This window comes from Salmo salar, chromosome ssa10 (genome assembly GCF_905237065.1).
Source record: "Salmo salar chromosome ssa10, Ssal_v3.1, whole genome shotgun sequence".
NCBI classification, from domain to species: Eukaryota; Metazoa; Chordata; class Actinopteri; order Salmoniformes; family Salmonidae; genus Salmo; species Salmo salar.
The window spans coordinates 102,014,030-102,039,850 of NC_059451.1; the positions used below are offsets into that span (position 1 = coordinate 102,014,030).

Genomic DNA, 25,821 nt, shown 5'->3' on the forward strand with positions numbered 1-25,821 from the left:
GAGCTGAATGGGGTAGTGTGTTTTTAAGGAGTGTACAGGGGCGGAAATCCCGGGGGGGACACGACCCCCCCATCCTGGGAAAAATATGATTTGTCCCCCCCAATATATCACTGAAACATAACTATGTAATTTAAATAATATTAATAATACGCAATGAAAGCAATTGTGCTGATTATAGACATTTAATAACGCATTTTTAAGTTTCAAAAGATTGCAACCCCCCCACCCTTTGCCTCACAATGGTTTGATCCAATGCCAGTTCCTTAGTTGGCAAGGTAACAGAGGGGTCGTATCTACTGTCTGAAAGGCACTCAATGCACGTAACTGACGTGAGGTTAATCTAGTCAATCGCACACACACACTAGCTGAATATGCAGAGCTAGCGCGCAGATATTAACTATTAAGCTAGCTAGTACCTATTCCATTTATGTGGCATCGTCAAAGATGGAATCAGCATGCAGATGATGTAAGTTAGTGCTTCAAAGTCCCTGTGATAAGGTTAGCGATAAACTGAAATCCAAACTGAACAGAACTACACTCTCATCTACCATTGTCTTAAATATATTTAATGGTCTCGTTGCAAAAGCTAAATTGTCGCAAGTGAACTTTTATTTATTTTATTTCACCTTTATTTAACCTGGGTAGCAAAGATTATAGCAAACACCACTGAAACTGAATTGGTGCTCGCTAGCTTTGCAAATTCAGCTATTGTTGGAAGCCAGCCAATATGAAACAAACTATTAAAATTACAAAAGGTTGCAGCATATGTTGTGTAAATGGTGAACTCATACAGCTGTCAACTCTTGTCATTTTAATCCGTTTCACATTTGCTAGCTACCTTTTAGATCGAAGCCCAAATAGAATGATTGAAGATGATAGAAGCCCATCTCCTACTGTAAATAACCTACACACTGTGTGTGTAGCCAGCCAGCCAGCCAGCCAGGTAGAAAAATGGCAGAAAAATAAAAGACGGACATCAGAGTATTTTTCAATACACCAAAACGCATAGTAAGAACCCTAGTAGCCTAATATCTCAAAGACTAGACCACTCTCAACTTAAACTGGTGACTGAACTAAGATTTGTTAAAGGCAATGGTATTGCTGTTGTGATTAGTTGTGTCATTTTGGGTACCGGTAGTTAGGAGTACGGCAAACACCTTCTTTGGTTCCTCAATATACATTTACCATATTACAATGTAGGCTATGTGTTACAGCACTACTTTTGGTGTCCCCCTCAGGAATTGCTCTTGAGAAAATTTCATGTAATTGTCCCCTCCAAAGTTGATATCAGATTTTCGCCCCTGGGAGTGTATTAGGTTAGTTGGTAGGGTAATGTAAACAAATATTTTAATTTTTCCTGTTTTGCCTTTCCCATTTTATACCACAAAGTGTAATGGGTTTATACTATACTATAGTTTAGTTGGGGGTGGTAATGCTAAATAAAGGTAAAAAATAAATACAAATGATACATATTGGATGCCAACCGCTGTTAAACTCCACCGAAGTAGATGATCATGTGGCGCTCCAGTAGCAGTTCATGGGCTATGGATAAGTGCCTTGCGCACTGGTCTGGATATGTGATTTTGCCTGACCCCCCCCATCTGACTTGGCACCTGGACATTTTTTGTTTGTACTAAAATCAACGTATTTTCTGATTGATTTCATACTAATTTACATATTCATGGATTGACAAACAAGTATCATTAGTCCAACGTCAGTTAGCCTACTCATTTGCCTATTCCTTTTTGTACCTTATGATATGCCGTAGTTACGGGCGCTCAAACTCTTGTCAAAGTTTTTTTTATTTTTAATTGTAGGACAATTTCACAAGGACATCAGTTACAAGTAAGTAAACATATCATCCTGGCAGGAATGTCATGAATTGGCTAGCTTGCATCGACTAATGACGTTAGCTTGATAGTATAACCAAAGCCTTTAAACTGTATGTAGCTAGCTAGCTAATCTAGCTAACGTTACTTGACCAAACTTAGCCGCTAGCTAACGTTAGTTTTGCATGCTACTCTTTCCTCACAAAAGTCGTCTCAACTAGCTAGCTACCTGGTATATAACTAGATAGTTAACTAGGTATCTAACTAGTTATTTGTAGCAACTTTGTTGCACATTTTGATACTTTTGAATAGTCAACCACCAACTCGCTTGCTAACTCAGGCTAACTAACGTTAGCTTTTTAACGTTACCTTATAGCTTTGTTGGCTATTTAGCTAATATTTTTCTAATGCTCTTTTTGACTAACTTAACGTTACATAGTATTGTAACTAGCTGATAAATGCCTAGCTAGCACTTTCTCAGCGTATGTCCATTTGGGCTAGTTTAACGTTGGTCAATAACCTAAATAGCCAGCCAGCTCCTGTATATTACCTAGCTACTGAAACGTTATTTGAGCATTATTTTGTTTACTGCTATAACGTTAGTTAGCTAGGTCGTTATAGTTTTTGGGGGTGAAATCTAGCAGTTTGAAATAATTATCTTGACTTAACATGGGCTTTCTCTAGATGGAGGCAGTTCTCTCTCGTTGAGTACACACAGGTTCTTTGTTATATCAGAGAAAAGACACCCACTGCAACCTCGACTTCTTTGGCGTGTGGTTTGTGTGTATGTGTTGAGTGCCAGCACTGACTGCTGTCCTTGTCTCTGCAGCCGTTACCATGGAGGAGGTGACGCGCCTGGTATCCTCAGGCGACTGTGTGAAGATCTGGGACTCAGCCTCCATGACAGTGTTGGAACAGTTCAACCCACACAGCGCTACACACCCTGTGGCCCAAGTGTGCTGGAGCAGCAACAGTATCCTTCTTACTAACCCTCTGGGCATGTCCCTGTACGTATAATGGCTTACTTTTTCTTTTCCTTTTGCTCTTGGTCATATTCTAGTTGAACTGGAGTGGTGAGCAATTCCCCACACCTTCATGTAAACTCCTTATTGATTAAATAATTCTGGTTGTTCTGTGCCATAAATTACTATATGTAGTTGGTTACCTTGACTTGATTCCTCAGATCAGTATCTTGTAAGCGCCAGCAGTATAGGAGACAAGCTGGTGGTATCCAGTCTCAAGTCCTCTCCTATCCCTGTGGTGGAACTTGCAGAGGGGGTCAGTGTACAAGGCCTGACGGCCATTGCCAGTAAAAAAGACACAATTTCAGTTCCGTTCTAATTCATTACCCTCGCATGTTGTGAACGTGTGTCACGTTACTATAATGTTTGTGTCCACAGAAAAAGCAGACCCGCGTGAGTCTGAACTCGACGTCCCAGTACTTAGTGAGCGGGGGGCTTGATAACTCCGTCAACATCTGGGATCTGAAGGCCAAGAGGCTTCATCGCACCCTCAAGGTACCCTCAGTCTTATCAGCACCTGTGACCCTACCCATAATAACTACAGTTGAAGTCAGAAGTTTACATACACTTAGGTTGGAGTCATTAAAACTTGTTATTCTTCCACTCCACAAATTTCTTGTTAACAAACTATAGTTTTGGCAAGTCGGTTAGCACATCTACTTTGTGCATGACACAACTGTTTACAGACAGATCATTTCACTGATAATTCACACTATCGCAATTCCAGTGGGTCAGAAGTTTACATACACTAAGTTGACTGTGCCTTTAAACAGCTTGGAAAATTCCAGAACATTATGTCATGGCTTTAGAAGCTTCTGATAGGCCAATTGACATCATTTGAGTCAATAGGTTTACCTGTGGATGTATTTCAAGGCCTACCTCCAAACTCAGTGTCTCTTTGCTTGACATCATGGAAAAATCAAAAGAAATCAGCCAATACTTCAGAAAAATATTGTAGACCTCCACAAGTCTGGTTCATCCTTGGGAGCAATTTCCAAATGCCTGAAGGTACCGCGTTCATCTCTACAAACAATAGTATGCAAGTATAAACATTATGGGACCACGCAGCCGTCATACCGCTCAGGAAGGAGACGCGTTCTGTCTCCTAGAGATGAACGTACTTTGGTGCGAAAAGTGCAAATCAATCCCAGAACAACAGCAAAGGATCTTGTGATGATGCTGGAGGAAACGGGTACAAAAGTATCTATATCCACAGTAAAACGAGTCCTATATCGACATAACCTGAAAGGCCGCTCAGCAAGAAAGAAGCCACTGCTCCAAAACCGCCATAAAATAGCCAGACTACGGTTTGCAACTGCACATGGGGACAAAGATCGTACTTTTTGGAGAAATGTCCTCTGGTCTGATGAAACAAAAATAGAACTGTTTGGCCATAATGAACATCGTTATGTTTGGAGGATAAAGGGGGAAGCTTGCAAGCCGAAGAACACCATCCCAACCGTGAAGCACGGGGGTGGCAGCATCATGTTGTGGGTGTACTTTGTTGCAGGAGGGACTGGTGCACTTCACAAAATAGATGGCATCATGAGGGAGGGAAAATAGATGGTATCATGAGGGAGGGAAATTATGTGGATATATTGAAGCAACATCTCAAGACATCAGTCAGCAAGTTAAAGCTTGGTGGCAAATGGGTCTTCCAAATGGACAATGACCCCAAGCATACTTCCAAAGTTGTGACAAAATGGCTTAAGGACAACAAAGTCAAGGTATTGAAGTGGCCTTCACAAAGCCCTAACCTCAATCCTATAGAAAATTTGTGGGCAGAACTAAAAAAGCATGTGCGAGCAAGGAGGCCTACAAACCTGTCTGTTACACCAGCTCTGTCAGGAGGACTGGGCCAAAATTCACCTAACTTATTGTGGGAAACTTGTGGAAGGCTACCCTAAACGTTTGACCCAAGTTAAACAATTTAAAGGCAATGCTACCAAATACTAATTGAGTGTGTGAACTTCTGACACACTGGGAATGTGATGAAAGAAATAAAAGCTGAAATAATTCTCTACTATTATTCTGACATTTCACATTCTTAAAATAAAGTGGTGATCCTAACTGACCTAAGACAGGGAATTTTTTCTAGGATTAAATGTCAGGAATTGTGAAACTGAGTTTAAATGTATTTGTCTGAGGTGTATGTAAACTTCTGACTTCAACTGTATGTCCTAGCACTTATCTTTTGAACGAATCTCACCTGAGAACCTGGTGCTATGTAACATTGCACTTGATCTTGGGCAAAGCTTTCGGTGTAGATATCGAGACTTTTTGGAGTTAACTTTTTTACCAACACAACCTACCTCCTCACTTGTCTCACCGCTCTCTCACCAGGACCACAATGAAGAGGTGACGTGTGTGTCCTTTAATGGCAGTGACAGCTACATCGCATCGGGCTCCACCAGTGGTGACATCATCCTGCACAGCATCACCACCAACCTGTCTAGTAAGGCCTTTGGACACGGCACCAACCAGGTGGGTGTTCTGTTGGCCCGGACACAGTTAACACTAACCATGGCCCTTTTGCTTATAAGGTAAGTCCATTTGAATTCAGTCACTTTTTGACAGCATCCCTTTGGCTCCAGAGTGATGCAGCGGTCTAAGGCTAGAGGCGTCACTACAGACCCTGGTTCGATTCCAGGCTCTATCACAACCGGCTGTGATTGGGAGTCCCATAGGACTCGCACAATTGGCCCTGTGTCGTTAGGGTTTGGCCAGGGTAGGCCATCATTCTAAATAAGAATTTGTTCCTAAGACTTGCCTAGTTAAATAAAATAAAATACCTTTCCATAAATGTTTTGCCCATGGAAAAAAATAATTTGTTTTAAACGTACATTTTTTTATTTGCATATGTTGTAGCTTAAACCCTATTACACATCCAAGTTTTTTGTGTTGTGCCCGCCATCGGTTGAGACATGTTCTTGAAGACGGGTCTCTTGGTATGGTGGGGTATGCAAAATGGGTTAATGTTGAGCACCTCTCTCTTGAATGTTTTGGCATTCAGGTCCAAAAAGTCACTTTCTGAGCGCTTCTACAAGGGGAAAATATGAATGGAAGGTTTCGTTAAAATCAGAAGCTGTGTTGTCAAAAAGTGAATGAATTCTAATGGATTTACCCAATACTTATTCAATTCTCACCCAGTCTCTGGGTGGTAGGGACCAGGTTTTGTTACTGGTCATCAAATATGTGGCTGAAGGATTAAAGACAATAAAAACAATTTTGGGTGACAATTAAGATACATTATAGGCAGGTCTCAAAATGTACACTGAACAAAAATATAAACATGTGAAGTGTTGGTCCCATATTTCATGAGCTGAAATTAAAGATCCCATAAATTGGCCATACACACAATGTGTTTTCCTCTCAAATGTTGTGTAGAAATTTCTTTACATCCCTGTTAGTGAGCATTTCTCCTTTGTCAAGCTAATCCATCTACCTGACGTGTGTGCCATATCAAGAAGCTGATTAAACAGCATGATCATTACACAGGTGTACCTTGTGCTGGGGACAAAAGGCGATTCTAAAATGTACAGTCACAACACCATGCTACAGATGTCTCAAGTTTTGAGGGAGCGTGCAATTGGTATGCTGACTGCAGGAATGTCCTCCAGAGCTGTTGCCTGAGAATTTAATGTTCATTTCTCTACCATAAGCAGCCTCCAACATTGTTTTAGTGAATTTGGCAGGCGTTCAATTGGCCGTACAACCGCAGACCATGTGCAACCACGCCAGCCCAGGACCTCCACATCCAGCTTCTTTACCTGCAGAATTGTCTGAGAAGCCACCTGGACAGTTGATGAAATTGTGGATTTTCACAACTGAGGAGTTGCTGCACGAACTGTCTCAGGGAAGCTCATCTGCATGCTTGTTATCGACTTCAGGGGGGAAATGCTTACCTTCAATGGCCACTGGCACACTGGAGAAGTGTGCAGTTCACGGATGAATCCCGGTATCAACTTACCGCGCAGATGGCAGACAGCATAGCATGTATGGATTTGTGTGGGTGAGCGGTTTGCTGAACAGGGTGCCCCATGGTGGCAGTGGGTTTATGGTATGGGCAGGCATAAGCTATGGACAACTAACACAATTGCATTTTATCGATGGCAATTTGAATGAAGAGATTCCGTGAAGAGATCCCGAGGCCCATTGTCGTACCGTTCATCCATGCCATCACCTTATGTTTCAGCATGATAATGCACGGCCCCATGTCGCAAGGATCTGTACACAATTCCTGAAAGCTGAAAATGTACCATGGCCTGCATACTCACTAGACATGTCACTCATTGAGCACGTTTGGGATGCTCTGCATCGACGTCTATGATTGCGTGTTCCAGTTCCCGACAATATCCAGCAACTTTGCACAGCCATTGAAGAGAAGTGGGACAACATTCCACAGGCCACAATCAACTCTATACGAAAGAGATGTCATGCTGCATGAGGCGCAAATGGTGGTCACACCAGATGCTGAGTGGTTTTCTAATCCAAGCCCCTACTTTCTTCTTTTTAAATTTTTTTTTTTAAGGTGTCTATGACCAACTGATGCATCTCTGTATTCCCAGTCATATGAAATCCATAGATTAGGGCATATTGAATTTATTTCAATTGACTGATTTGCTTATATGAACTGTAAATCAATAACATCTTTGAAATTGTTGCATTTTACGAACATTTTTCTGTTCAGTGTATTTTAGCTGGTGAAACATGGGAACACTTTACATGTTGCGTTTAAAAAATTCTTATTTACATTTTTTTTATTTTTTTTTAATATCAGTGTTTTATCAATAATGGCTGATTTTGCCGAAAAGGCTTGACCATCTTGAATGGCCTTTTCTATTGAAAGCTTCCAAAGTTTTGAACTTACCAGCTTAAATAATATATTTTAATATAAATATCATAAAGCTAAAATATAAGACATTCATTATCTGATAAAATTGCTTTAGAGGGGCAAAAGACAGGGCTGTCTTCTCTCCCCTCTCCTGTTCGCACTGGTAATTGAACCGCTTGCAGAAAGTATTAAACATGAACCAAACATAACAGGTATTGGCAAATAGGGATGCACGATATATCGGTGAACATATCAGATGTCTAGTTTAACGCCGATGTCAAAGCTGACGTGCATACCTATATGACGCCACGTAAAAAAAAAGATTTGCGCCACACAGCATTCCTAACCTAGCCCACAATGTCTGTTGTGTGGATCGAGCAGTCAACAAGTCGAGCAGTCATTTGAAAGGGTAAGAATTTCAGCGAGACATCTCAAAGGCAAAGTCCATTTAAAGCCGATATAATGGAATTCATTGCCCTTGACAATCAACCGTTCTGTCGTGAGTGATGTTGGTTTTTGCCGACTGGTACACACTACCAAGTGCGCTTTTTTTTTTTCTCCAGATGTTGCCCTACCAGAGTTATACATTAATAGCGTCACTGCTATTAGCTTCACGACATGCATACTATGGAACGCTGTTTGGGTCTTTGTGTCAAAAAAAGATAGAGTAGCCCTGTCAACAAGCTTATTTGACACGTCAAGTATTGCTATTTGACATTGTTTTGGACACGCAAAGACCCAAACAGCGTTCCATAGAAATCCTGGTTGAGAATGAAACGACTGAACAACGAAACAGCACAGCAAGTTAGTAAAATAAATCGTTTTTATTATGTTTTGTTGGAAATGGGGACATGTGTAAATGCCAACAAAGTAATGTTTTGGTGGGTGTGTGTGTGTGTGTGTGTGTGTGTGTGTAACTTTTATTTAACTAGTCAAGTCAGTTAATCTTAAGGATCGGCGTCCCGTCAACGGGACAGTTGTTAACCATGCAGCACGTTAAGATCGCAGATTTTAGAGAAACAACAAATGTCGGTACATAAGTGTCTTATATCGGCTGAAATCTTAAATTCTTGTTAATGTGATGATGGCTATTCATTGAATAATTACATACCACATTCAATTATTACACAATTAAATTAATCATAACAATTAAGTCGTAATCTGGGGCACCACGGGAAAAGTTTATTTAGCGAGTTACTGTTTCCTAAGTTAACTCATATCAGAATATCTCTATACTATCCGTTATCCATTCATTTGCTCCTATTTGTCTCATTCTGAACCTCTTAATATCCTATAAATCTGCATAAACCCTAGTCTCCATGATGAATTGGCTTACACAAATTGACTTTGTAAATGTATAATTAACTAATGAATTAAACACACAGTAGATTATACACTGAGTATTAACACAATGCAATGAAAAGTCCCTAGTGGACTAACCCGATATGACGGCTGGTTACACAAAGGGGTTGGGGAATGAAAGAGCGGGAGAAGGAGAGAAAGGAAATCAACTATCATACATACAGTTGAATAATACGCTCATCATAAATGTGGATATTTAGCACCCTAACAACTGCTAATTCGGATTTAGAAATGCAATGTACATAAACACAGCAAAAAAAAGAACGTCCCTTTTTCAGGACCCTCTCTTTCAAAGATAATTCGTAAAAATCCAAATAACTTCACAGATCTTCATTGTGAAGGGTTTAAACACTGTTTCCCATGCTTGTTCAATGAACCAAACAATTAACTGTTCTACTGCAGTGGATCTCCTCCTCATGGACTGCACCAGATTTGCCAGTTCTTGCTGTGAGATGTTAACCCACTCTTCCACCAAGGCACCTACAAGTTCCCGGACATTTCTGGGGGGAATGGCCCTAGCCCTCACCCTCCAATCCATTAGGTCCCAGACGTGTTCAATGGGATTGAGATCCGGGCTCTTCGCTGGCCATGGCAGAACACTGACATTCCTGTCTTGCAGGAAATCACGCACAGAATGAGCAGTATGGCTGGTGTCAATGTCATGCTGGAGGGTCATGTCAGGATGAGCCTGCAGGAAGGGTACCACATGAGGGAAGGGGATGATGTCTCTAACGCACAGCGTTGAGATTGGCTGCGATGACAACAAGCTCAGTCCGATGATGCTGTGACACACTGCCCCAGACCATGACGGACCCTCCACATCGATCTTGCTCCAGAGTACATGCCTCGGTGTAACGCTCATTCCTTCGACGATAAACGCGAAGCTGACCGTCACCCCTGGTGAGACAAAACTGCGACACGTCAGTGAAGAGCACTTTTTGCCAGTCCTGTCTGGTCTAGCGATGGTGGGTTTGTGCCCATAGGCAACGTTGTTGCTGGTGATGTCTGGTGAGGACCTGCCTTACAACAGGCCTACAAGCCCTCAGTCCAGCCTCTCTCAGCCTATTGAGGACAGTCTGAGCACTGATGGAGGGATTGTGCGTTCCCGGTGTCACTCGGGCAGTTGTTGCCATCCTGTACCTGTCCCGCAGGTGTGATGTTCAGATGTACCGATCCTGTGCAGGTGTTGTTACACGTGGTCTGCCACTGCGAGGACGATCAGCTGTCCGTCCTGTAGCGCTGTCTTAGGCGTCTCACAGTACGGACATCGCAATTTATTGACCTGGCCACATCTGCAGTCCTCATGCCTCCTTGCAGCATGCCTAAGGCACATTCACGCAGATGAGCAGGGACCCTGGGCATCATTCTTTTGGTGTTTTTCCAGAGTCAGTAAAAAGGCCTCTTTTAGTGTCCTAAGTTTTCATAACTGTGACCTTAATTGCCAACCGTCTATAAGCTGTTAGTGTCTTAACGGTCGTTCCACAGGTGCATGTTCATTAATAACCTGTTGGGGCTAGGGGGCAGTATTGAGAATTTTGAAAAGAATATGTGCCTATTTTTAACTGCCTCCTACACCAACTCAGAAGCTAGGATATGCATATTGTTAACATATTTGGATAGAAAACACTTTGAATTTTCTAAAACTGTTTGAATGGTGTCTGTAAGTATAACAGAACTCATATGGCAGTCAAAACCCTGAGACAATTTCTAACAGGAAGTGTGTATCTGATGTGTTGAATTACTTTTAAGCCTATGCCATTGAAACACACAGGGACGTATTAATCATTGAGCACTTCCTACGCCATCCACTAGATGTCACCAGTCTTTACAAAGTGGTTTGAGTCTTCTACTGTGAAAACTGACCGAACAAGAGACTTGGAACGTTGGTCATAAGCGGATGGCCAATACTACTCTGGCGCGCGAGTGCATGTTTGGGTACTCTCGTTCCAATACGTTTTAAAAGAGAATGCAATCGTCCGCCTTGAATATTATTGAAGTTCTGATTGAAAAAGGCCCTAATGATTTATGCTATACAACGTTTGACATGTTTGAACGAACGTAAATATTTTTTTCCCCCTCTTTGATGAAGACAAGTCCGGCGGGCGTCGTTCATGTTTTTGAGTAGCCTACAGGACGCGCTAACAACACGGAGCTTTTTGGACATAAATTATGAGCTTTTTCGAACAAAACTACATTTCTTATGGACCTGGGATTTCTGGAAGTGCCTTCTGATGAAGATAATCAAAGGTAAGGGATTATTTACATAGTATTTTAGATGACTCCAAGATGGCGCCTAGTCTGTATCGCAAAGCCTATTTTTCTGGGCACAGTACTCAGATTATTGCAAAGTGTGATTTTCCCAGTAAAGTTCTTTTTAAATCTGGCAATGCGGTTGCGTTCACGAGATGTTAATCTATAATTCTTTGAATGACTATATAATATTTTACCAATGTTTTCGAATAGTAATTATTTAATTTGTTGTGCTGATTGGCAGTATTGGAGGGAAAATATTTCCTCAACATCAACGCCATAGTAAAACGCTGTTTTTGGATATAAATATGAACTTGAGAGAACAAAAAATGCATGTATTGTCTAACATAATGTCCTAGGAGTGTAATCTGAAGATTGTCAAAGGTTAGTGCATCATTTTAGCTGGTTTTCTGCTTTTGGTGACGCCTGTCTTTGCATCGACAAAACATTACACACAGCTATTTTCAATGTACTGTCCTAACATAATCTAACTTTTATGCTTTCGCCGTAAAGCCTTTTTGAAATCGGACATCGTGGTTAGATTAAGGAGATGTTTATCTTTCAAAGGGTGTAAGATAGTTGTATGTTTGAGAAATTTGAATTATGACATTTAATTGTTTTCAAATTTGGCGCCCTTGCTATTTCACCTGCTGTTGATAGGGTGTACCAGGGGTGGGACGCTTGCGTCCCACTAGCCCATAGAGGTTAAATGATTATTCAGGGTACAGCTAAGACTACTGTCCACATCGGCAGCAACCCGGCATGTTTTGGTCTCATATAAAAAATAGGATTCCTTTTATAAGCACTCTGGCAAAAGGGGCGTTCCATCCTTTTGGCTTAATGTCTGTGCTCACGTGGGCGTGGTTACTGACTGGGTAAAACTTTACATGAAAGATAATTCTCATGTAGAAGGCTAAAATAACATTTCATAAGTTCCACAACATTTAGATCTAAATCTGATAACTGGGGTGTATACATTTGTAGAGTTATCGTTATTTAGTTATACCGTCCTTAATGATATCACAAAACAACAAATTATTTGACATGATTATTGTTTATTTACGTTAGAAATATTGTTTCAATGTCCAACCTTTTGATGTTACAGTTTTGGCCAAGTGTCTCTCTGTTGTAACACTGAAATTAAATGTTCAATACTGCAGAGCCCAAAGGCAGAGTTTGAAAGGTATTTTACGATCCAGTTAAGTCATAAAACCGGGCCAACTTCATCCTTCTCCCCCTCTGCGGTAGAGAGAGGGTTCTGTAGAGCTGACCCACTAACCTGATCCTTCGGGTCATGACAAATGGAACAATCTTCCAATAAATCTTACAGGTAGAATAAACCTCTTCAGAATGGCAGGCTCCCAAAGTTTTTATATTTATTCTCGGTAATACCAACTACCCAACCGAAGACAGGCCTTTAAAAAGGTATACTTATCCGTAAGACTTTATGGGTAAATACAACTCATAGAATGAACAGGGACATCTCAATAAGGGTAGTTTTAACCTTCCAGACTTGGAATTGTATCAAATTGCCACCCAAGGCTTTTACTTGAGACCTACTGTTAAATGCACTAAAGAGGAACAATGGGTACATATTGAAGATATACATATTAACAATATGGAAGGAATTTAAACCGATTCTACATGAACCAATATCGCTTCCAAAAAACCCTATTGAACAATCCTTGGATACCTTTTTCAGAGTTCACCAATACGTTTGCCCCTATGGGAAACTAAAGGCATAGAAACCGTGAATGACTTGATAATAGGAAATAAATACATTTCCTTGATAGGATTAAAAATCTATTTTGCACTGACCAATGTAGATATTTTCAAATACCTGCAACTTACATGAAAGTTTATAAATATCAAATCTTGGGAGAATCCTATTTGAGTCAGAAAAGGATATTCATGTGATGGGTAAGATATACAAAACCTTGCAGAGAGCCTAACTGACACCCGCTTAGCAAAAAATATCAGCTGTTGGTACCAAGACTTAAAAATAACTGATATTCGATGGAGGGAATGTTGGAACAACAATGTATGCTTAATCCAATATAAACTACTCTATTGAGTTTACTTTTAATCTGTCTGTCTGCATATGTCAAGACATGTCATATGAGAGTGCAGTGAGATACCCGATGGGGTGTATATACTGGAAATCAACCAATCCTCAATTGTTAAGACAATGGAAAAATCATATGCTTCGTTATCTAAATATTGAGAGTGGGTGTGGGAGAAGAACAACATGGTCCAATTTGAGTACGGAGAGTAGTGCAGGCACTGGAGATGAGGGGTGAGAACAAGTGGGTATTGTTTGTACATATCTGTATGTTGTCTTTTGTATGTGTTGTATTTATTTTTTGATAAAGAGAAAACATTTTAAGAATAAGCCACCTCTTATTTGCAGCCATGGGCGGTATCTCAATAGGAATAATTATGTTAAAGGGAAATGTTTCAACGTCATGTTCATCAGCACCACCCCAACATCAACATATGTGAATATTGCGAATTTCTATGTTTTATAGTAAGAAGAGTTTCCAATGACATCATTGGTGTGCATTGTGATTTTACCTACTAATTGGTTGTCATTGCAAACACTTATCTTAATCTTTTTTACTACAAAACATTAACACGCCATTTTCACATACTTTTGTATTTACAGTATGTGGACACCCCTTCAAATTTGTGGATTCGGCTATTTCAGCCACACCCGTTGCTGACAATTGAACACACAGCCATGCAATCTCCGTAGACAAACATTGGCAGTAGAATGGCCTTACTGAAGAGCAGTGACTTTCAATGTGATACTGTCATAGGATGCCACCTTTCCAACAAGTCAGTTTATCAAATCTCTGCCCTGCTAGAGCTGACCCAGTCAACTATAAGTGCTGTTATTGTGAAGTGGAAATGTCTAGGAGCAACAATGGCTCAGCCGTGAAGTGGTAGGCCACACAAGCTCACAGAACGGGACCGCTAAGTGTTGTAGCGTGTAAAAAATCGTCTCTTCAGTTGCAACACTCACTACTGAGTTCCAAACTGCCTCTGGAAGCAACGTCAGCACAAGAACTGTTCATCGGGAGCGTAATGAAATGGGTTTCCATGGCCGAGCAACCGCATACAAGCCTAAGATCATGCGCAATGCCAAGCTTCGGCTGGAGTGGGGTAAAGCTCGCCACCATTGGTCTCTGGAGCAGTGGAAACACATTTTCTGGAGGGATGAATCATGTTTCACCATCTGGCAGTCCGACGGCAGAATCTGGGTTTGGCAATGCCAGGGGAAAGCTACCTGCCCCAATGCATAGTCCCAAGTGTAAAGTTTGGTGGAGGAATAATGGTTCGGGCTAGGCCCCTTAGTTCCAGTGGGAAGGCCCTAGGGAAAGGGAAATCCTAACACTACAGCATACAATCACATTCTAGACGGTTCTGTGCTTCCAACTTTGTGGCAACAGTTTGGGGAAGGCCCTTTCCTGTTTCAGCATGACAATACCCCTGTGCACAAAGTGAGGTCCATACAGAAATGGTTTGTGGAAGAACTTGACTGACCTGCACAGAGCCCTGACCTCAGCTCCATTTTGAACACAGTTTGGGATGAATTGGAACGCCGAATGCGAGCCAGGTCTAATCGCCCAACATCAGTGCTCGACCGCTCTTGTGGCTGAATGGAAGCAGCAATGTTCCAACATCTAGTGGAAAGCCTTCCCAGAAGAGTAGAGGCTGTTATAACAGTAAAGGGGGACCCATAACTTTGGAATGAGATGTTCCATGAGCAGGTGTCCACATGTAGTGTATGTTGGGGTACTGCTTTAGAAGATGAATATACATTTTGAAAAATTATGAAATGTCCCTTTTAAGTTAAGATTTGAATGGAGAAAGCGAATCCCAGAGCAGCACTGCCTTTTTGATCCTATCAGTATTGGCACTATCCTCTTTTAGAATCTGAAATACTTACTCTCATCTCTAACATGTAGGCTCCCGAACAGTCCCATTTAAAAGTCAGAATGTTGAACCACTGAATTTCTACTTACATTTGTCTGACGATTTTGGCCTGATGTCAGATGTAATCTTAGACAAAATATCCACAGGGAAGTGTTATCAACCCGACCTTCAGTACGCTGGTCTGTATATCGGTTTGGTTTTGTATGTTCAATAATGATGCAACTCGCACGTGATAAACACTTACACAATATGGCCAAGCATGACTGAACCACAGACCGAACGTCGTCCCACAAAATCAGCTGGCAAATTTCACAAACACTTCCAGCTGATTGCAGGAAATGTGCTTCGGTCAACTACGTTCGGTTATATTTGGCTATTGTGCATCACATGCAATGGGTCAGGAGATTGAACACACAAGCGACAGAACCTACCTGCACCGCAAAAAGTTGGGTAAACAACACTTTCCTGTGGATACCCCATCTCCACCACCTACTGTCAAAAGGACCAACAGCACGGACAACGGTAAATTAAGTGTAAATGTCATTTTATTAAACATTCTGGTTTGTAGAGACCCATGCAATTAAAAAAATAAAAAAAATAAAAAATTATCAGACTGGTTACACCATGGATATTCAGTCTGAGAAAAAAAAAAATATATATATTTTTTTAATTGCATGGGTCTCTACAAACCAGAATGTTGAATAAAATGACATTTACACTTTACCGTTGTTCGTGCCGTTGGTCCTTTTGACAGTCTGATGTTTGGAACAGGTTTGAAACATGTTACATCTTTGGCCGTTGTAGGAAAGATGTATTGTTAAAACACTTGCAAGCCTAAGTTCTATTGGTAAATCGGGCCCAAGTTGTTAGCTAGCTAATGAGGTTAGATGACTGAATAAGGTCTAAACAAATGCCCACGAGTGGTTTTGGAAAAGCCTGCGAAATGGTTAATGAATGTAGAGCCAATTCACGATAGAAAAAAATACATTGTGCCAGTAATGTGGGTCGTATATTTTATCTCTAGGGAACATAAAGTGCTAAAGCAAAGCCTAATCATTACAACAATTATCTGTGATTAAAAAAATAAATTAAAAAAAGTCTCACGGTGCTCCCAAAGTAAAATGTCAGGTCACACAGCAAAATATTTAAGAGCATATATGACTGAAATGGTCACACTTTAGAGCCCTACTCATAGGTCTAAAATAACACTGTTCCTCCCACCTCAGCCCATCCACGACCTGAAGTACTCTGTGGTGAAGCGCTCCCTGCTGGGCAGTGTGTCAGATAGTGGCTCTGTGGTCCTGTGGGACGCCAACACTCAGAAAGAGCTGCACGTATTTGATGGAGCCCACAAGGCCCCCGCCTCTGGCCTGGCCTTCTCCCCAGCCAACGACCTGCTCTTTGTCACCGTGGGCCTGGACAAGAAGATCATCTGCTACGACACCTCCAGCAAGATGTAAGAAAATGGGATTTAGTATTGACCTCACAAGTATAGAGACATACTGTATGACTGAGAGAGAGCCTGTTACCTTGGTCTTTTTGTGCAAGCTGCTTTTGTTGCAATTTTGGGGGGGTCAAACACGTTCACATTTGAAATGTCCTTGTATTTTTTCAATGATGCAGTCCTTTACTAGTAATTAGTTCTTCAACAGCACAAAGGGACATCAGAGCTGGCTCTTTTGCTTTAATGTGGTCTTGACATTTTGTGTTTGTGCTCTCTGTCTCTCGCAGTGTTCTCCGCAGCATGCGTGTGGAGTCCCCATTGACCGCCATTGACTTCACTCCAGACGGGGCAGGCCTGGTGGTGGGCTCCACCCAGGGCAGACTGTACCTGTACGACCTGCGCAACCTGAGCGCTCCCACCAAGACTGCCACCGCACACAAGACCTCCATCACCAGCCTGCGCTTCCAGAGCTCCCAGAGCAGACACCTCAAGGTAGGCTACACACCACAGCGGCTTTTCAATTCAATCCAGTCAGGGAATTAAAAGTCCTATTCAAGATTTGAACATTTTTAAATGTTACTTTTCAATCCCGCAAATTGACTTTTCTTGAGCTGAGTTCAGAGGAAATTTTAGTTCTGGACCACTGGTGTACTGTGACAGACTATGGTTTTGGGATGCCATTTGTCTGCACAAGGAGGTGCCCCAAGACCATGTGTCTGTTGTGCATATTGTACGGAATCAACTTTTCCTTAATTCATGTAAATGAGTTGACAGTGTTCTACTTCACTTGATAGGAAATGTTGTCACCTTTCGTCATTACAGTAATAATTTTCCCAGAGTGATGCACTTTGCTAGTTCAGTGTGTATATCTTGACAGCATGTGCTGTAAGCTCTGTATTGTGTGGCTATGGGCTGTGCTCCTGACTAATAAAGATGCATCTAAAACCTTAAATCATGTGCTCATAAGCTCGTAGGTATTTAACTGGAATGTGTAACCTGAGATCAATTAAACCTAGCCTTTTCAAGCTAACCATGTCTCTTTTTTCCCCATTAGTCCAGTAAAATGGCATCCAGCAAGTCTTCCAGCGCTCACACAAGCAAGAGGATCTCAGCCAGGCTGGGTAATACCTACTTACCAGCAGCCACCCACAGCTCCACCTCTACACCCCCCTCTAGCCTGCTTGCACCCCACACGGTAGACGGAGGGGATGCACAGGGCACAGGTCAGACTTGCTCTACTACATCAAATATACTCCTGGCCAACATCTTGACCTGAAACATCACCCCATTTCCAATTCATGGTCTAGACCAGGGGTACCCTGAGCCTGGAGGTCGAGAGCTGGTTGTCATTGTGTGTGTGTGTGTGTGTGTGTGTGTGTGTGTGTGTGTAGGCTCCAGTGTGGAAGTGGTCTCCAGAGAGGCGGAGGGCCAGCCGGGTTCTGACCGCCTGCCCAGTCTGGACAAGTTCAGTAGCATGGGTAGAAACAGCCTGGACATCTTCTCCCCCGTAAGAGACGGTGAGCTCCCCACTCGTCTTTGACTTAGTTTCAACTCACTGGTATTAAGTTTGGATTTGGTCATCACTCTCTCATCTGTATTCTTTTTAAACTGACAGCTTGTTGTTTTTTTGTCTTTAGATTACAAAGCCCATGGGATGGGTGGTGATGCTCCTGGTGGAATCAAAGGTAATGGTACGTGGAAAATGCCATGCATGTCCTCTTTTACAGTTTAAGTTCTCATTGAAAGTTCATGAGGACCCTGCACAGCTAACCATGAGTAAAAGATGTGCGTCTTTTTTAATGAACCCTCTGTTATACACCTGATGCAACTAATCAAGGGCTTGGTGAGTAGTTAAAGATGGTGTGTTAGTGCTGGGATAGAACAAAAATGTACACCACTGGTTCACCCAGGAATGGATTGAGAAACACTGCTGAAAACATTCAATAAAGTTCACTGTCCCCTGTACATCATCTATACTGGTGTACATGATTGAGACCACATTTGTGGCATGTACCATAGGGACCAGTTTGGATATGTTCTCCAGAGAAGGAGAAGGGCAAAACAGCACGGAGAAGTTCAGCAAAGTGGGACGCAACAGTCTGGACATTTTCTCTCCAGTCAGAGAGGGTGAGATTCCATTTGTCCTTTGACATTCAAAGTTCACATTGAACCTGCAAACTTTTCCAAACTCATTAACTGTAATGTACAAGCTGACCATTGATTCACTCATTCTTTGCAGATTACAAATCCCATGGAATGACCGCAGATGTAACAAGTGGGAACAAAGGAAACAATCTGGACTTCCTCCCTTCCAACTCTGGTGGACCCCCACACCGCAAGACTCCCCTGGGCACACCTGGAGGAGGGCGCTGTTACAGCCCCCTGTCTGTCTTCCAGACCCCTCAACCAATCAAAGAGGAGGAGGCCGAGCCTCCAGCGCAGACAGACACACGGGACTTGAAAAGGGTCAGTTTACCTTATTCAATCAGCTGTTGTACAATTTGGAATGCTGACAGACCATTTTAACCATGAGTATTCCATTCTGGTCCTGGGGTCTCCAGACCTAAACAATCAGACCTGATAAAAAATATTCAAGGACTTTCATTACTTGAATCAAGTGTGATAATGTTGGGCTGGATCAAAGATGGGCAGGGAGGCCCCAGAACCTGAAATTAGACCCCTTATTTAGTCGGTCTGTTTTTCCTGTCTAAATGTTCAAACTGCTTTTCACCTGTTGTCTGTTCGATTGACAGTATGAGAAGGGTGGTGGTTCCAGTCTGGAGGGTGAAGGCCCCACCCCACACAGCCAACCAGCACAGCTGTTCTTCACCCCTGAACCCAGCCTGAGGAGGGCCAATGACATGCAGGCCCAACTGCGCTACAACACACCCATCAATGGTGGTCTGCCCACTACTGCACCAGGTGAGTTTGTGGTTGTTTTTTGTGTGTGGGTAACAGCTGCAGATAAAAAATATTAATTGATATGACATTTATGTATAATAGCATGACTGTTTAAATTGTGTATGGCTACTGTGTATTTGTATGCTAGAGCATATGAGAGATTATCTAAGCACAATAGTACATTAAGTGTGTGGTAGTACATTGATGAAATCAATGAAAAACACCCTGTGTCAGCAGGCCCTGCAGTTTCTTCAGTGGTAGCATCCTCTGTATCAGAGAGAATAGTGGATGCTGTTGGCGCAGAGGGTGGAGGCACTCCCCTCACATCCCTTCAGATCCAGTTCATCCGCAACATGATCCACGAGACCCTGGAAGACTTCAGGTGGTTGCACTTTCTCACAGCAGATCACCCTCAGTTGCTGAACCGTCTTGCGCATCTCTAGTCAATAGTTCTGTAAATTTTTGGCTAACTCCATTTCCTCAACAGGGACGCCTGCCACCGAGACATAGTGAACCTCCAGGTGGAGATGGTCAAACAGTTCTACATTCAGCTGGTAAGTGACATGTCCCTCTGGTTCTACTCCACTGACACACCACACACTATTTAGAGTCCCTTGACAAAGCACTAGCTAAACCAGTCTGCATTGTGGTTCCATTTCCCTAACCTACCTCTTGGTTCATTGCTGCGTTTCAGAACGAGATCCATGGTCTGATCGAGAAGTACTCAGTCAACGACACGCTGGTGGAGGAGATCGAGAAGCTGAGGGAGGAGAACAAACGACTCCGAGCCAATTACTGAGAGGTTGACTTGATGGACTTACCACCTCATCACCCCTAGAAACAGTTGTCCCCTCTGAACTCAGACAGAATGTATTCCACAAAGCATTATGTCTCTGTGGGACAATGCCTTTTTTTGTGTCCTTGTTTAACCCCCTTCCATCTTGGAATGAATTTACTCTTCAGTGCCTTACTGGTAGTTAAAGGGTTGACCAGTATGTTCTATGCAAAGTGTGCTATCAGTCACAAATCATCTGTGACCGTGGTTCAGTGCTGGACAATTTTAGCCCAATTCCAAACTGTTCTCTCCCCTCGCATAAAGAGAGGTCAACAAGGACCCAGGGGCAGGAAGATGCATTGCTTAAATACAGAGTATACCAAACATTAGGAACAGCTTCCTAATATTGAGTTGCAATATTTAACAAGTCACATCAATAAGGAATCATAGCTTTCACTTGGTCAGTCTGTCATGGAAAGAGGTGGTCTTAATGTTTTGTGTACATCTCTTCAGCATAGTGTGGTTGACAGTGTCTTTGGCTTTTACTGGCACACTGAAACAGAATGAGGGCATGCCTTTGGTGAAAGACAATCATGATACTGTCTTTGGACCAGGCAAGAAAATGCCATATTGGTCATCAATTTCTAATAGTAAGCAAAGTGGTGCCAAGTTTGCCCATCAGTTATTTGTTTCTTTTGTTATTGATGTTTTGTGAAGAGGAATATAAATACTAGATGTGTACAATTTTGTTAATGTAATTCATTCTGGTTTTCAGTTTGCACCATGAATGGTTCTATACAGACAGCATGTTAAATTAAATACAGCTGCAACACTGGAATTAAGAGACAAAGTACTATGATGCATTTTCTCAATGTAAACATGTCTCCCATATACTATTGATAAAAACTGACATCTGATGCTTGGCAAACACTTCATGGTCACATCAAAATAGAGAAATGCAATAGGATGACCACTGACAGACCTAGCGCGTGTGTTAGGACTCCCAAGTTTCTCTTCCCCACATAAGTCTAATTTGTGGATAGGGACCCTGCCAGAAGTTGTGCGTAGACCTGCTGGGACCTGGACCTCGCCTTTATTTCAGGTGTAGCCGGGTAGGAGACATCAGTTGTCTGAGATTTGCTCCTCTGTGAACCGACTAAGTATTTTTTTACTTAGTCTAAATGCTAGCTACTTCATATTTCTGGAATGATATCCAATTGAAATGGACCACAGGGTCAGATTGTCTGGCAGCACGCATTTCTTAACGTCTGTTGCAGACATCCATGGGTGTGTTCCATCCTCTGATCCGCTGGCATAGAGCGCCCCGTCTGGACTAAAGCGAACACAATGGACAGGCCCAAAGTGTCCCTTGTATGACTACATAAAGGAGAGAGATGGAAGATTCTATTTAAGTTTTTCCCAAGGTGAGATGCTTGACTTCAAAGACATTCATATGAACTTGTCCCAATGAGTGGCCATAAACTCAGCAAAAAAAGAAATCTGTTCAGCACCCTGTCTTTCAAAGATAATTCGTAAAAATCCAAATAACTTCACAGATCTTCATTGTAAAGGTTTTAAACACTGTTTCCCATGCTTGTTCAATGAACCAAACAATTAATGAACATGCACCTGTGGAACGGTCATTAAGACACTAACAGCTTACAGACGGTAGGCAATTAAGGTCACAGTTATGAAAACTTAGGACATTAAAAGTGGCCTTTCTGACTGGAAAAACACCAAAAGAAAGATGCCCAGGGACCCTGCGTGAATGTGCCTTAGGTATGCTGCAAGGAGGCATGAGAACTGCAGATGTGGCCAGGGCAATAAATTGCAATTTCCGTACTGTGAGACGCCTAAGACAGCGCTACAGGGAGATGGGATGGACAGCTGATCGTCCTCGCAGTGGCAGACCACGTGTAACAACACCTGCACAGGATTGGTACATCCGAACATCACAGCTGCGGGACAAGTACAGGATGGCAACAACAACTGCCCGAGTTACACCAGGAATGCACAATCCCTCCATCAGTGCTCAGACTGTCCGCAATAGGCTGAACTGAGGGCTTGTAGGCCTGTTGTAAGGCAGGTCCTCACCGGCAACAACATTGCCTATGGTCACAAACCCACCGTCGCTGGACCAGACAGGACTGGAAAAAAGTGCTCTTCACTGACGAGTCGCAGTTTTGTCTCACCAGGGGTGATGGTTGGATTCGCGTGTATTGTCGAAGGAATGAGCGTTACACCGAGGCCTGTACTCTGGAGCGGGATCGATTTGGAGGGTCTGTCATGGTGTCACAGCATCATCGGACTGAGCTTCTTATTGCAGGCAATCTCAACGCTATGCCCAACAGGGAAGATATCCTCCTCCCTCATGTGGTACCCTTCCTGCAGGCTCATCCTGACATGACCCTCCAGCATGACAATGCCACCAGCCATACTGCTCGTTCTGTGCGTGATTTCCTGCAAGACTGGAATGTCAGTGTTCTGCCATGGCCAGCGAAGAGCCCGAATCTCAATCCCATTGAGAACGTCTGGGACCTGTTGGATCGGAGGATGAGGGCTAGGGCCATTCCCCCCAGAAATGTCTGGGAACTTGCAGGTGCCTTGGTGGAAGAGTGGGGTAACAGCTCACAGCAAGAACTGGCAAATCTGGTGCAGTCCATGAGGAGGAGATGAACTGCAGTACTTAATGCAGCTGGTGGCCACACCAGATACTGACTGTTACTGTTGATTTTGACCCCCCCTTTGTTCAGGGACACATTATTCCATTTCTGTGGTACTTGATCAGTTTGTCTGTTGAATCTTGCTATGTTCATACAAATATTTACATGTTAAGTTTGCTGAAAATAAAGATAGTTGACAGTGAGAGGATGTTTCTTTTTTTGCTGAGTTTACATACATGCATACACACACACACAGAACAAAAATATAAATAACAATTTCAAAGATTTTACTGGAGTTAGTTCATATAAGGAAATGAAAAAAATTCATTAGACCCTCATCTGGATTTCACATGACTGGGAATACAGATATGCATCCGTTTGTCACAGATACCTTAAAACAGTAAGGAGGAGGGTTCATGAGAAAACCAGCCAGTATCTGGTGAGGAAACCAGCCAGTATCTGGTGTGACCACCATGCCTCATGCAGCGCAATACATCTCCTTCGCATAGTTGATCAGGGTGTTGATTGTGGCTTGTGGAATGTTGTCTCACTCTTCAATGGCTGTGCGAAGTTGCTGAATATTGGTGTGAACTGGAACACACTGTCGTACGAACTGGGACATTCAGCTTCCAGGAATAGTGTACAGATCCTTGTGAAATGGGGCCATGCATTACCATGCTGAAACATAAGGTGATGGTGGCGGACGAATGTCATGCCAATGGGCCTCAGGATCTCGTCACGGTATCTCTGCATTGAAATTGCCATCGATTAAAAATGCAAATGTTCGTTGTCCGTAGTTTGCCTGCCCATACCCCAACCCCGCCATGGGGCACTCGGTTCACATCAGCAAAACGCTCACCCACATGCTATCTGACCAGTACAGTTAACCAGGATTAATCCGTGAAGCGCACACTTCTCCAGTGGCCATCGAAGCTGAACATTTTCCCACTAAAGTCGCTTATACCAGTCAAGTTTGGACACCTACTCATTCAAGCGTTTTTCTTTATTTGTACTATTTTCTACGTTGTAAAATAATAGTTTAGACAAACTATGGAATCCAGTAGTAACCAAGGCGTTAAACAAATCAAAATATTTTATATTTGAGATTCTTCAAAGTGCGACAACTGGTCTAGTGTGTCCAGAGCAAGTGTCTGGACGCTCTGTCTCATTGCCATGGCTGAGACAAAGAAATGGGCGACGTGGAGTAAATGGCTCAAAGGGGTTGATGGCAATGATCTTCAATCTGAAACAAAACAAGAACCGTTTCAACATTATGCTAGCTAGCTACTAGTCGTAACTAGTTAGTTGGCCAGCTACAGCTGGTTTAGCTAGAATGCTAGCTACCTGTTAGAACTTTCAAAGCTAACGGTACATGCCATGGACCCACGCCTCCACATCATTCAGAGGTGAAAGACAAGGACTGGCGGTATGCAACTCACCACTTTCTCCAATGAAAACATGAGAGCGAGCTAGCTTTAACTTCTATGGGCTACGTGAGACGCTAGCATCCCACCTGCGGGACACAGCCAGTGAAATATCAGGGCAGCAAATTCAAAAACAACAAAATGTCATAATTCAACTTTCTCAAACATACACTTCTCCTTGATGTAACCACATTGTTCGATTTCAAAAAGGCTTTACAGCGAAAACAAAACATTAAATTATGTTAGAGTACATAGACAAAAATAATCACACAGCCATTTTCCAAGCAAGGACATGTGTCAATAAAACCCAAAACGCAGCGAAATGAAGCACTAACCTTAGACGATCTTCATCAGATGACACTCCGTTACACAATACATGTATGTTTTGTTCGATAAAGTTCATATTTATATCCAAAAACAGCATTTTACATTGGCGCGTGATGTTCAGAAAATGTTTTCCCACCAAAATGTCCGGTGAATGTGCACATCAATTTACAAAAATACTCATCATAAACGTTGACAAAATATGTAACAATTATTTAAAGAATTATAGATAGACTACTCCTGGATGCAACCGCTGTGTCAGATTTTAAAATAGCTTTACGGAGAAAGCACATTTTTCAATATTCTGAGTACATAGCTCAGCCATCACGGCGAGCTATACAGACATCCGCCAAGTTCGGGGCAACCTAAACTCAGAATTAGTATTAGAAATATTCTCTTACCTTTGCTGATCTTCGTCAGAATGCACTCCCAGGACTGCTACTTCCACAATAAATTTTGTTTTTGTTCCAAATAATCGATATTTATGTCCAAATACCTCCGTTTTGTTCGTGCGTTCAGAGCACTATCCAAAGGCATAATGCGCGAGCGCGGTACCAGAGACGAAAAGTCAAAATGTTCCATTACCGTACTTAGAAGCATGTCAAACGCTGTTTAAAATCAATTTTTATGGTATTTTTCTTGTAAATTAGCAATAATATTCCAACCGGACAATAGTGTATTCATTCAAAGAGGAAAAGAAAAAACAGCGTGCTCGTGTGAACGCGCATATCCAATCTCTTTGTCACCAGGCAGACCACTGAGAAACTGAGCTACTATACTCTGCCCAGTGACAGGAGAATGCTCAAACCACTTTCTGAAGGCTTTAGACAGCCAATGGAAGCCTTAGGAAGTGCAACGTAACCCCACGGATACTGTAGTTTCGAAAGGGACTAGAAAGAAGAACTACAATTCTCAGATCCTCCACTTCCTGGTTGACTTTCTCAGGTTTTTGCCTGCCATATGAGTTCTGTTATACTCACAGACACCATTCAAACAGTTTTAGAAACTTCGGAGTGTTTTCTATCCAAATCTACTAATAATATGCATATTCTCG

General features: G+C 42.3%; 1 protein-coding gene across 4 annotated transcripts; it reads left to right on the forward strand.

Annotated features, from left to right (window-relative positions):
* Positions 1-1,581: 1,581 nt before the first annotated feature.
* On the forward strand, positions 1,582-21,198 carry nedd1 (NEDD1 gamma-tubulin ring complex targeting factor). 4 transcript variants are annotated; one of them, XM_014125040.2, is made up of 16 exons: positions 1,582-1,845; positions 2,659-2,802; positions 3,013-3,107; positions 3,230-3,346; positions 5,195-5,335; positions 16,463-16,692; positions 16,968-17,172; positions 17,735-17,903; positions 18,072-18,197; positions 18,318-18,371; positions 18,700-18,807; positions 18,920-19,146; positions 19,434-19,602; positions 19,816-19,963; positions 20,069-20,135; positions 20,276-21,198. In XM_014125040.2, exons 2-16 carry the CDS (start codon positions 2,667-2,669, stop codon positions 20,378-20,380), a joined length of 2,097 nt encoding a protein of 698 aa, XP_013980515.2. In that variant the 5' UTR covers positions 1,582-1,845; positions 2,659-2,666; the 3' UTR covers positions 20,381-21,198. The 4 variants fall into 4 exon arrangements, with proteins under 4 accessions (XP_013980515.2, XP_013980516.2, XP_013980517.2 ...); XM_014125041.2 differs by having other exon boundaries at positions 19,819-19,963; XM_014125042.2 differs by having other exon boundaries at positions 18,318-18,365.
* The last annotated feature ends 4,623 nt before the right edge of the window (positions 21,199-25,821 follow it).